We start from the raw sequence: 10,965 nt of genomic DNA, 5'->3' as shown, positions 1-10,965 counted from the left end.
CTTCCAAGCCTGAGTCGCCCGCGACGTTAAAACCCAATAAAAAAACCAAACAAGCAAAGAAGCGATGCAGAAGTAATTTTTCCTGAGCAACCCTCATTTTTTCGTCCAGCTCAAACAGTCCCGGACGCAGTGCACCACAAGAATGGGACATCGTGAGACGGAACTTAGGCGACTCGGCTTTGTCCGACTGGCCAACCTAGAGACAGCCAGGGCTCCTTTCTCGGGACGAAAGATCGACTACCGTGCGCCCTGTACGGCTTCGGAAATCACCACTTGCCACGTTGCCCGGCAGCTTTCCCTGTGGAACGAATTCCTGTTGTACGTCCATCTTGAACTGCGCATCTCGCCAAGATCAAACGGGCAGCTCAGCTTATCCAGCACAGAAGTCGACGGCTTCCGTCTTTACGGGTTAAACCAGACTCGGGCACACCAAGGCGCCACCCTGGTTTATTGGCTTCTCCACCATCATCACTGCGTGGTTTCCTTCGAAGCACATCCTGATATTCTGAGGACGTACCCGGACGTATTTGCCAGCATTCTTTACTCAAACAGAACCCTGAAGTCACTGAACCTTCACGTTCTACGCACAGGCTTCCTTGAAGACTTTCGCCTGGCCGTACCCAAACTGAATCACTTGGAGAAACTTGTATGCACCTCAAATGAATCTTGCCCTGCAAAGCTTCTTGCTGCGATCTCTAAACTTCTCCGCACCACCACTTCGCTGACTGACCTGAACACATCTGCTGAATGCATAGACGGCCACCGCGCGGAAATGACATTCTTCGAAGCCCTCACTGCGAACTCGACCCTGCGGGTTCTTAGTCTTCGGTACGACGCTAGATACGGCCCATACAAACACGCTTTTGAAGACTACCTAAAAACCACTGTCACGTTAACGAGTCTAAAAATTGTGGCTGCATCCGAAGCTGACTCACAGTCGTGGCTAAACAGCATTTTGAGAGCGTTAACCGTCAACAGATCTCTGACATCCGTAACGCTAAACAATTTTAAATTTGATCACATTTGCGTCGATGCCTTGACCAAGGTCTTCGTAAAAAATACGGTGTTAAGCATCCTGCACTTCGGGTCGTTAACAGCAGTGTCACCGCGTCAGCGCCGGATTGTAGGTGAGAAGTGTGTCGATGCAATCGCACTCAACGAATCTCTCGAAGAGCTCAGCCTACCGCTTGACATATGGGGACCTGCCTTGTGGAAACATCTTTTTAATGCACTACCACCGCAGAGAGTGTTAAAGATCAATATTCTCTCATCTGTGGGAAACGCACCGCTATTGAAAAATGTCTGCAGACTCCTCATGGGAAGTGGCGCAGAAGAGAAGGTTTGCTTGGGAACCTGCTTTTTTGATGAGAACACCACTCTTGACGAATGCAAAGCTTTCTCAGAAATCTGCCTATCCAACCGGGCACTCGGAGTGTTTGAGCACGCCCTTCTACAGCGCTTACCATCATTCAGTCGACTGAAAAAGATCAGCTTTATGATATCCCCATATGACCTAGACCATGCTTATGCTATTGCTAACTACGTTGTAGCAACGCAGACGCTACGAACACTAAGCATATTCGTGGTGCCCTATTATGGGAGATTCGGAGACTTTCCCAGGATCTGGTTGACCAACATTTTCGAATCACTCTCGCGAAATTCCAGCATCGTTGAACTGGAAATTTCCGTGACTGACATGGATGCGAAAAATATGAAAAGAATCGCTGACGCCGTCAAGGGAAGCTTGAACATCAGGCGACTCACCGTGTCGTTGGCTCACCGTTTCTACCCACCTGCACGATCAACCGTCTTTTTGCGTCGCTTCTCGGCGGACATTGCAGCCAACTACAGGCTAACTCGAGTTCTTCTACAGACTGGGTTAGAACCATGTGAAAACTGGTTCTCAATCATGGACACAGCTCGCAGGAACAGGACCCTCGTCAACCGTGCTCTACTGTTTGCGAGGGATTCTGTGTTCGACAAGTGAGTAAATTTCGCACTGTGGAACGACCTGCCCGCTTCTAGTTAATGAATCTACAGGCTAACGAAAATGTTTTTGCTGACCACCGAAATAAGTAAATAAGTGTTCGATGCAGTCAAAACTGTGTAAATTTATTCTCGTATAGAGTGTTATTCCAAAGTTCTTGAAAAAATACCACACCTTATGCGCTCACGCTGTGTAAGCCGTGCTTGTAAAAGCAAACAAAGTAAATGCTTGAGCGTTGCAAGTGAAGGCACTATCTGGAGAGTGAGCGCATAACACCTCAAGGTGCATGAATTGTTCCCATTGAATTTATAACGATGTTCTGAGCTTTCGATACTATTTTGTGACAATTCTTCATTTGTTCGCTGAAAACTGGTAGCGGTCGCTGTCGTTTCTGAGCGTTAATTTCTCGGAAATACTGTATTGGCATCAGTAAAATGATGATAATCATCAGCCTGACTACGCCCACTGCAGGAAAAATGCCTTTCTCATATCTTTCCAATTTACCCTGTTCTTCAGCAAAAATGTGTAGCACAAAAATAGGCACAGTTTTGTTGCTACCCAGGAGCTCTTATTTTACATATGTCACGGAGAATTCGCATCTGAGTCCTAAATCCTTAATAAATAGGTCTAGAAATTTCTGCCTTAAACTCCCTAAAATATTCTACACACTTGGTCTGCCTGCTGCCTTATTCCGGACAATAGATAATAAGAACCCTTAATGATTAATAAAAAGGCCAGTAAATGTCTGCCTTAAACCCCCCTACAAGTTTTTACACACTTCGTGTGCCTACTGCCTTATCCTGGATAATTTGTATTTAAGGAAACTTAACCCTTAATAAAGAGGTCTGGAAACGCCTGCCTTAAAGTTCCTAAAAATTTCAACACTCTTGGTCTTCCTACTGCTTTCTCCACGAGAATTTATATTTGAGAACCGTTAATCCCTAATAAAAAAAGGTCTAGAAAACACTGCCTTAAACCCCCTAAAAAATTTTACACACTTGGTCTGACTACTGCCTTATCCCGGACAATTTCTATTTACCAACCGTTATTCCTTTATAAATAGGTATGGAAATCTATGCCTTAAACTCCCTAAAAGGTTTTATACACCTGGTCTGCCTACTGCCTTATCCCAGACGATTTCTATTTACCAACTCTTATTCCTTAATAAATAGGTCTGGAAATCCGCCCTAAACTCCCTAAAAGGTTTTATACACCTGGTTTGCCTACTGCCTTATCCCGGACAATTTCTATTTACCAACCCTTATTCATTAATAAATAGGTCTGGAAATCTCCCCTAAACTCCCTAAAAGGTTTTATACACCTGGTCTGCCTACTGCCTTATCCCGGACAATTTCTATTTACCAACCCTTATTCCTTGAAAGGTTCTACACACTTTGTCCGCCTACTGTCTTATCCCGGACAATTTATAATTAGGAACCTCTATTCCTTAATAAAAAGATCTGGAAATCTCCGCCTTAAACTCTCTAAAAGTTTCTACACCCTTTGTGCGCCTGCTGTATTATCCCGGACAATTTATAACTAAGAAGCCTTATTCCTTAATAACAAGGTCTGGAGATCCGCCTTAAACTCCCTAAAAGGTTCTACCCACTTGGCCTGCCTACTGCCTTTATAACTGGTCGTACGGCTTCGCAGGTACTGTGCCACTGCTCTGGAGACAGTTTCCCAGCATGCTTCCCTCCTGCAAGAGTTCGCCGAGCTCGCGTCCGTTAGCGAAGCCGACGCAGCGGGGATGATCACATCGGCACTGCGGTCCATCCAAGAGATGGACGACTTCATGCGGGCTGCTGGCGTCGTCCGGGAGAGAGTCGTCTGTCATCCTCGTGAGGACGGGAACACGCAGCTGGATGATCTGAATACGGAGTGTTGGCTGCATGTCAGGCAATACCTGAAGCTGGACGACGTCAAGTATCCTCGATCGAGCTCCTAAAAACAGTGGTCTGGTCATTTCCATGTCCAGTTCTCCGCGTCTCTCTTCTGATACTTGTTTTCAGCTTATAAGCATATTTATGCCAACCTGCACACAAGCGGAAGTGAAGCAAAAGTTGCTTGAAATTCGCCACTTTACCAATTCTCAGCCATGCGCTCAGAAAAAGAACCCCCGTAACAGCTGGCTGCTTGCATATAAAGAATCTTTCTGACATGGATCACGGTGTTTTCTTGTTGCGACCTTGAATTTCCGCCTCATATGCATATTATTTAGGTGTGAGACATGTCTTATCCTAGCCTGCTGTTTCCAAAAGCTGGTTTTACATGAAAGTATAACGCTCGAGGCAACCAAACTAAATAAAAAAGAAGAAAAGGCTGTTTGAGTTTCAAATACGGAGTAGCGCATTAATCTAACCAGAAAGTATTAGTATATTTCTATGTGCGGCTCTAGTCGTATATCCTTACACTTTTTCCGCGGGCGGTACGTTCAAGTGGGTCAAGTGGAAACCTCCCTCATAAAACATACTGAGCCTTCATTAGCTTATTTAGTATATTTTTGTTTGTACATAGTGTACGTTGCCGCTATACACCTATCCGTTCTTCCTATCGCTCCCCCCTTTCTTTGCCGCGGTGGCTCAGCGGTTATGGTGCTCGGCTGCTGACCCAAAAGACGCGGGTTCGATCCCGGTCGCGGCGGCTAGAATTTCTTTGGAGGAGAAATTCTAGAGGCCCGTGTGCTGTGCGATGTCAGTGCACGTTAAAGAACCCCAGGTGGTCGAAATTTCCGGAGCCCTCCACTACGGCGTCTCTCATAGCCTTAGTCGCTTTGGGACGTTAAACCCCATAAACCAAACCATAAACCAAACCTTTCTTTCCCTCTCCCTGTCCTCTTCCTAAACTTTTTCTCACTCTAGCCGTAGCTCATGTGCTTCAGGTTTCGGTGGCAGATGCCGCGGCTAGCAACATCTTTTCCTTGCTTTGTAATTCTTTTAACAAGCAGCTCCTAATAATAATAATAATAATAATAATAATAATAAATGTTTTATTGCACATAATAATACATAGATCAAGGAGCGGGCCTGTCAAAGCCAGCAGTGGCTTGAGGGACTAGGCCCGGCTAAGTCAGCGGACGAGGGTGCAATAATTCAAATCAGCATACAAAAAAAAAGTGTTGAATGATGGTTAACAGTTAGGACGATTAATGTCAACATGTGGTGAACCGCACACACATATACAAAAAAAAACATCGAAACAGACAACGCGTACAGATTACAGAAATGAGAACACTTTACAAAGAACCAAGCATGCTTTTTAATGCATTTTTGATGATACCGAAAATACATCATCTGGCAAATCATTCAAAATTTTCGGCACATAAGCACAACGCCTAGCTTCGCCGAATCTTGTTGAAGATCGCGGAACAACAAAGCGAACACTGTTACGAAGGCTTCGGGGGGCAGTGTAACTTGTTTTAAATTCACTGAACCAGATATGCCGTAAAACCACAGTTTGGACGAACAGATTCCAGAAGCATGGAAGACGAAGTGCAGAAAAGATGTTAGGATTAGCGATTGTTGGAGTATTGTAGGATATATTTCTTAATATGTTCTTTAACAAAGAATCAACATGGTTTTGCCATCGAGTGGAGCAAAAAGCAAAAACAGTGATCCCATATCTGAGGGTGCTGTAGACTAGAGCATGCGCAATAGTTTTTTTTATTTGAAAGGGAACGATATATTTAATGTGGAAAAATAACCAAGCAGCGCTCCTAAGCTTATTGCAGATATGCGATAGGTGATTGTGCCATGACATATCACTATCGAAGAATACTCCCAGGTATTTCACCGAGTTCGTGTAGGCGACCGGCGTGCATCGACAGGGATGACAGTTGTGGCTATGTAGAAAAACTGGTGCGTTTATTACTGTTAATTTTAAAGGGGATCTGAAGCAAACACGTTGGGTTTTTGAGGCGTTAACCTATAAACAGTTATCACTGAACCAGGTCATGGCTTTGTGGACACTATTCTGCAGACTAAGGATGGCCATGTCGTAGGAAAAATGCTTTGAGAGCAAAACCGTGTCATGGCGTACTGAAATACTAGACATTTTGAGATTGCGTGTGTAAAATCATTAATAAATATCTTGAAGAGTAAAGGTGATAGTATAGATCCCTGAGGTACACCAGCCTTCACAGGAAGTTTACCACTTGCGTTTTTCATCTCGTCTAAAACAACCATTTGCGATCGCTCGGTGAGATGGTTCTTAAGGACATCGTAAAATGGACCCCTGAAACCGCTAGAATAGAGTTTCTGTAGAAGAATTCCGTAATGAACTGTATCGAAGGCTTTAGATATGTCTAGAAACAAAGCAACAGAAAACAAATTTTGATCAAAAGCCGAAAACAGTTCATCCGAGAATTCCTCCAGAAGGGCTACCGTACCACTACCAGTAATGAAACCGAACTGTCGAGTCGACAGAATCGAAAATTTTTAAACAAAGGATGACATGGTTTTCAAAAGAAATTTTTCGATAACATGGGAAAGTATGGGCAACATCGAAATGGGTCGATAGTTCTTCACGTCATCTTTTTGTTCCCCTTGGAAAAGCGGCTTAACTATCGCAGTTTTAAGCTCTTTCGGTATGCACGCGGTATCAAGAAAGCCGTTTAACATGAAGAGCAAAATATTGGATATCGCTGCAAAGTTCCTCGTAGTAGACTAGCTGAAAAACCGTCAATACCAGGAGGCTTATTGCGCTTAAAGCTGAAAATTATTTCATAAAGTTCATTTTCTGAAATTCTAGGAAGAAAAGCGGATGCTGGGAGTGAATTTTCAAGCGTGGAATGGACGGCCTGACACGAGGATGCATTTCCGCAAGGAAGTGCAAACAAATGGTTGAATCTATTTGCGACCTCAACCGAATCGCCTGGAATAAAGGAAACCGGGGAAAGGTTCGCCGCGTTTTTACCACGAAGGTGGTTTATTAGGGACCATGTTTTTGCGGCATTCCTCGACGACTGGCGAAATTTTTGAAAAAAGAATTGGCGCTTGTTGGACCTTATTAAAGCTACTACCCTAATTCTTGCAGCATTGTGCTCTAGACGTAGGTTTTTATTTTTTGGGAGATGTTTACATCGTTTCCAAAGCATGTCTCGGTATGAAATGGCATGCATTATGTCCGCAGTCAACCAGATATAGTCCTTTCTACGTTTCTTAATTACGACACGCTTGGCACTACCTTCGAACTTCTTTATTTGGTTACAGAAGATGGTATAGACTACTTGCGGGGAATTGGAATTATTTAGGGCCATCCAATTAAAACTGCTAATTAGGTTATCTAAGACCTTCTGGTTGATTACAGTAAGGTAAATTAAGTTATTGGGTGTGGTGGTTCGCTGAGCATTTGGCAGAGGAAAAGATGGTGATGAACGGCAAACGGCAAGATAGTGGTCCGCGAAACGTTGCAAAATAACACAAGAAGAAAATGAGTAGTTGGGGGCTCGTAAGGCGATGTGGTCTAGACACGACGTTGTTAAATGGCCACCAGCTATTTCTTCACGGGTGGGAGCTGTTATATTTTCAACACCATACGATGGCGGGAGAGACAAATAGTCGGATACGGAGCCCACTGCAGGACACAAGGTATTTATATTCAGGTCTCCTATACTAAGCATAGTTCTTCCACGGAATGCCATGACCGCAGCAATTCCTCGAGTTCCAATAGAAAACGGGTAACACTGTTGCAAGGTGGCCGATAAAAAGCTACGAAGATCAGACATCGAGAGCCACAAGTTATCGTTAGCGCCAAGCATTAGGCATGAACAAAGTTCACGTCGATGGGTGCAATGTCAAACGTGTCTCTTACAAAGATAGCGATTCCGCCCCCTCGTCGACGAGGCCGCGTTACGAAACGGCACTGATAGCCTGGTACTGAAAACGAGTGCATGCAGGCATCTGTAGCATTAATTTCTGTCAGGACGAAAACGTCAACAAATCCGATTAATGATGTGGCAGTTAGCTTAAACTCTTCCCAGTGTTTTCGGAGCCTTCTAACATTTGTGTTCACAATAGTAAATTAATTCTTAGAGCTGTGACCAAATTTATCCTTGAAAGACTGAAAGTTTGGGAGTTGGCAGCACGTACTGTCCATTGCAGTTAGACAATTCGATCCAAGTCGGCTGGTCTGATTATTCGGAGCAGAGACCCCGAGACTTATTATTAATAATAAGGAGCACAGGAAATGACCAGACCACTGTTTTTAGGAGCCGGATCAAGTATATTTGACGTCGTCCAGCTTCAGGTATTGCCTGACATGCAGCCAACAGTCCGTATTCAGGTCATCCAGCTGCGTCCTCCCGTCCTCACGAGGATGACAGACGACTCTCTCCCTGACGACGCCAACAACCCGCATGAAGTCGTCCATCTCTTGGATGGACCGCAGTGCCGACGTGATCATCCCCGCTGCGTCTGCTTCGCTAACGGCTGCGAGCTCGGCAAACTCTTGCAGGAGGGCTGCATGCTGGGAAACTGTCTCCAGAGAAGTGGCACAGTACCTGCGAAGCCGTACGACCAGTTATAAAGACAGTAGGCAGACCAAGTGTGTAAAACCTTTTAGGGAGTTTAAGGCAGAGATTTCCAGACCTCTTTATCGAAGGTTATGGGTTCTTAAATACAAATTATCCCGGATAAAGCAGTAGGCAGACCAAGGGTTCTTAAATATATATTGTGCTGGATAAGGCAGTAGGCGGACAAAGTGTGTAGAACCTTTTAGTGAGTTTAAGGCGGAGATTTACAGTTCTATTTATTAAGGAATAAGGGTTCTTAAATATAAATTGTCCGGGATAAGGCAGTAGGCGGACAAAGTGTGTAGAACCTTTTAGTGAGTTTAAGGCGGAGATTTCCAGTTCTATTTATTAAGGAATAAGAGTTCTTAATTATAAATTGTTTGGGATAAGGCAGTAGGCAGACCAAGTGTGTAGAACCTTTTAGGGAGTTTAAGGCGGAGATTTCCATATATTTTTATTGAGGAAAAGGGTTCTTAAATATAAATTGTCCGGGATAAGGCAGTAGGCGGACAAAGTGTGTAGAACCTTTTAGTGAGTTTAAGGCGGAGATTTCCAGTTCTATTTATTAAGGAATAAGAGTTCTTAATTATAAATTGTTTGGGATAAGGCAGTAGGCAGACCAAGTGTGTAGAACCTTTTAGGGAGTTTAAGGCGGAGATTTCCATATATTTTTATTGAGGAAAAGGGTTCTTAAATATAAATTGTCCGGGATAAGGCAGTAGGCGGACAAAGTGTGTAGAACCTTTTAGTGAGTTTAAGGCGGAGATTTCCAGTTCTATTTATTAAGGAATAAGAGTTCTTAATTATAAATTGTTTGGGATAAGGCAGTAGGCAGGCCAAGTGTGTAGAACCTTTTAGGGAGTTTAAGGCGGAGATTTCCATATATTTTTATTGAGGAAAAGGGTTCTTAAATATAAATTGTCCGGGATAAGGCAGTAGGCGGACAAAGTGTGTGGAACCTTTTAGTGAGTTTAAGGCGGAGATTTCCAGTTCTATTTATTAAGGAATAAGAGTTCTTAATTATAAATTGTTTGGGATAAGGCAGTAGGCAGACCAAGTGTGTAGAACCTTTTAGGGAGTTTAAGGCGGAGATTTCCATATATTTTTATTGAGGAAAAGGGTTCTTAAATATAAATTGTCCGGGATAAGGCAGTAGGCGGACAAAGTGTGTCGAACCTTTTAGTGAGTTTAAGGCGGAGATTTCCAGATACTTTAGTAAGGATTAAAGGTTCTTGATAGAAATTGTCCGGAATAAGGCAGTAGGCAGACCAAGTGCGGTACGCAGTAAGCAAGTGTGTAAACTTCTAGGGCGTTGAAGGGAGAGATCTCTAGACCTATTTATTAAGGAGCTATGGGCCCAAATGCGAAGTCTCCGGGACGTAAGTAAAATAAGAGCACCTCGGTAGCTCTTGAGGGGTTATACGCTCCCTACCTAGATAGTGTCTTCACTTGCGACGCTAAAGCATTTGCATTGTTTTTTACAAGCGCGGCTTTCACAGCGTGAGCGCATTAAGTGTGGTATTTTTCAAGAACTTTGCAATAACACTTGCCACTAGGATAAATTTATACAATTTTGACTGCATGGAAAAGTTACTTATTTTGGTAGTCATGCAAAATATTTTAGTTAGCCTATAGATTCATCAACTAGAAGCAGGCGGGTCGTTCCACAGCGCGAAATTTTCTTACTTGTCAAACACAGAAGCCCTCGCAAACAGTAGAGCACGGTTGACGAGAGTCCTGTTCCTGCGAGCTGCGTCCACGATTGAGAACCAGTTTTCACAGGGTTCTAACCCAGTCTGTAGAACAACTCGAGTTAGCCTGTAGTTGGCTGTAATGTCCGCCGCGAAACGACGCAAAAAGACGTTTGATATTGTAGGTGAGTAGAAACGGTGAGTCAACGACACGGTGAGTCGCCTGATGTTCAAGCTTCCCTTGACGGCGTCAGCGACTCCTACCATATTTTCCACATCCATGTCAGTCATGGAAATTTCCAGTTCAACGATGCTCGAATTTCGCGATAGTGATTTGAAAATGTTGGTCAACCAGTTACTGGGAAAGTCTCCGAATCTCCCATAATAGGGCACCACGAATATGCTTAGTGTTCGTAGCTTTCTGCGTTACTACAACGTAGTTAGCAATAGCAGAAGCATGGTCTAGGTCGTATGGGGATATCATAAAGCTCATCTTTTTCAGTCGACTGAATGATGGTAAGCGCTGTAGAAGGGCGTGCTCAAACACTCCGAGTGCCCGGTTGGATAGGCAGATTTCTGAGAAAGCTTTGCAATCGTCAAGAGTGGTGTTCTCATCAAAAAAGCAGGTTCCCAGGCAAACCTTCTCTTCAGCGCCACTTCCCATGAGGAGTCTGCAGACGTTTTTCAATAGCGGTGCGTTTCCCACAGATGAGAGAATATTGATCTTTAACGCTCTCTGCGGTGGTAGTGCCTTAAAAAGATGTTTCCACAAGGCA

At 43.9% G+C, this 10,965-nt stretch overlaps 2 protein-coding genes across 2 annotated transcripts; one reads left to right on the top strand and one right to left on the bottom strand.

Moving 5' to 3' along the window:
- The first annotated feature begins 1,696 nt into the window (after positions 1 to 1,696).
- LOC149358153 (uncharacterized) lies at positions 1,697 to 3,935 on the top strand. Its single transcript, XM_089578035.1, has 2 exons — positions 1,697 to 1,983; positions 3,641 to 3,935. Exons 1-2 carry the CDS (start codon positions 1,697 to 1,699, stop codon positions 3,933 to 3,935), a joined length of 582 nt encoding a protein of 193 aa, XP_089434161.1.
- A 3,819-nt stretch (positions 3,936 to 7,754) lies between these two features.
- LOC149358152 (uncharacterized) lies at positions 7,755 to 10,471 on the bottom strand. The gene is made up of 2 exons (XM_089578034.1): positions 10,185 to 10,471; positions 7,755 to 8,486 (listed from the first exon to the last, which is right to left on the bottom strand). Exons 1-2 carry the CDS (start codon positions 10,469 to 10,471, stop codon positions 8,204 to 8,206), a joined length of 570 nt encoding a protein of 189 aa, XP_089434160.1. The 3' UTR covers positions 7,755 to 8,203.
- Between the last annotated feature and the right edge of the window lie 494 nt (positions 10,472 to 10,965).

This window comes from Amblyomma mixtum, chromosome 3, assembly GCF_055824585.1.
Source record: "Amblyomma mixtum isolate Tamu chromosome 3, ASM5582458v1, whole genome shotgun sequence".
Lineage (NCBI taxonomy): Eukaryota > Metazoa > Arthropoda > Arachnida > Ixodida > Ixodidae > Amblyomma > Amblyomma mixtum.
Note: the sequence above shows the minus strand (reverse complement) of the source record. Positions and strands in the feature narration are given on the sequence as shown.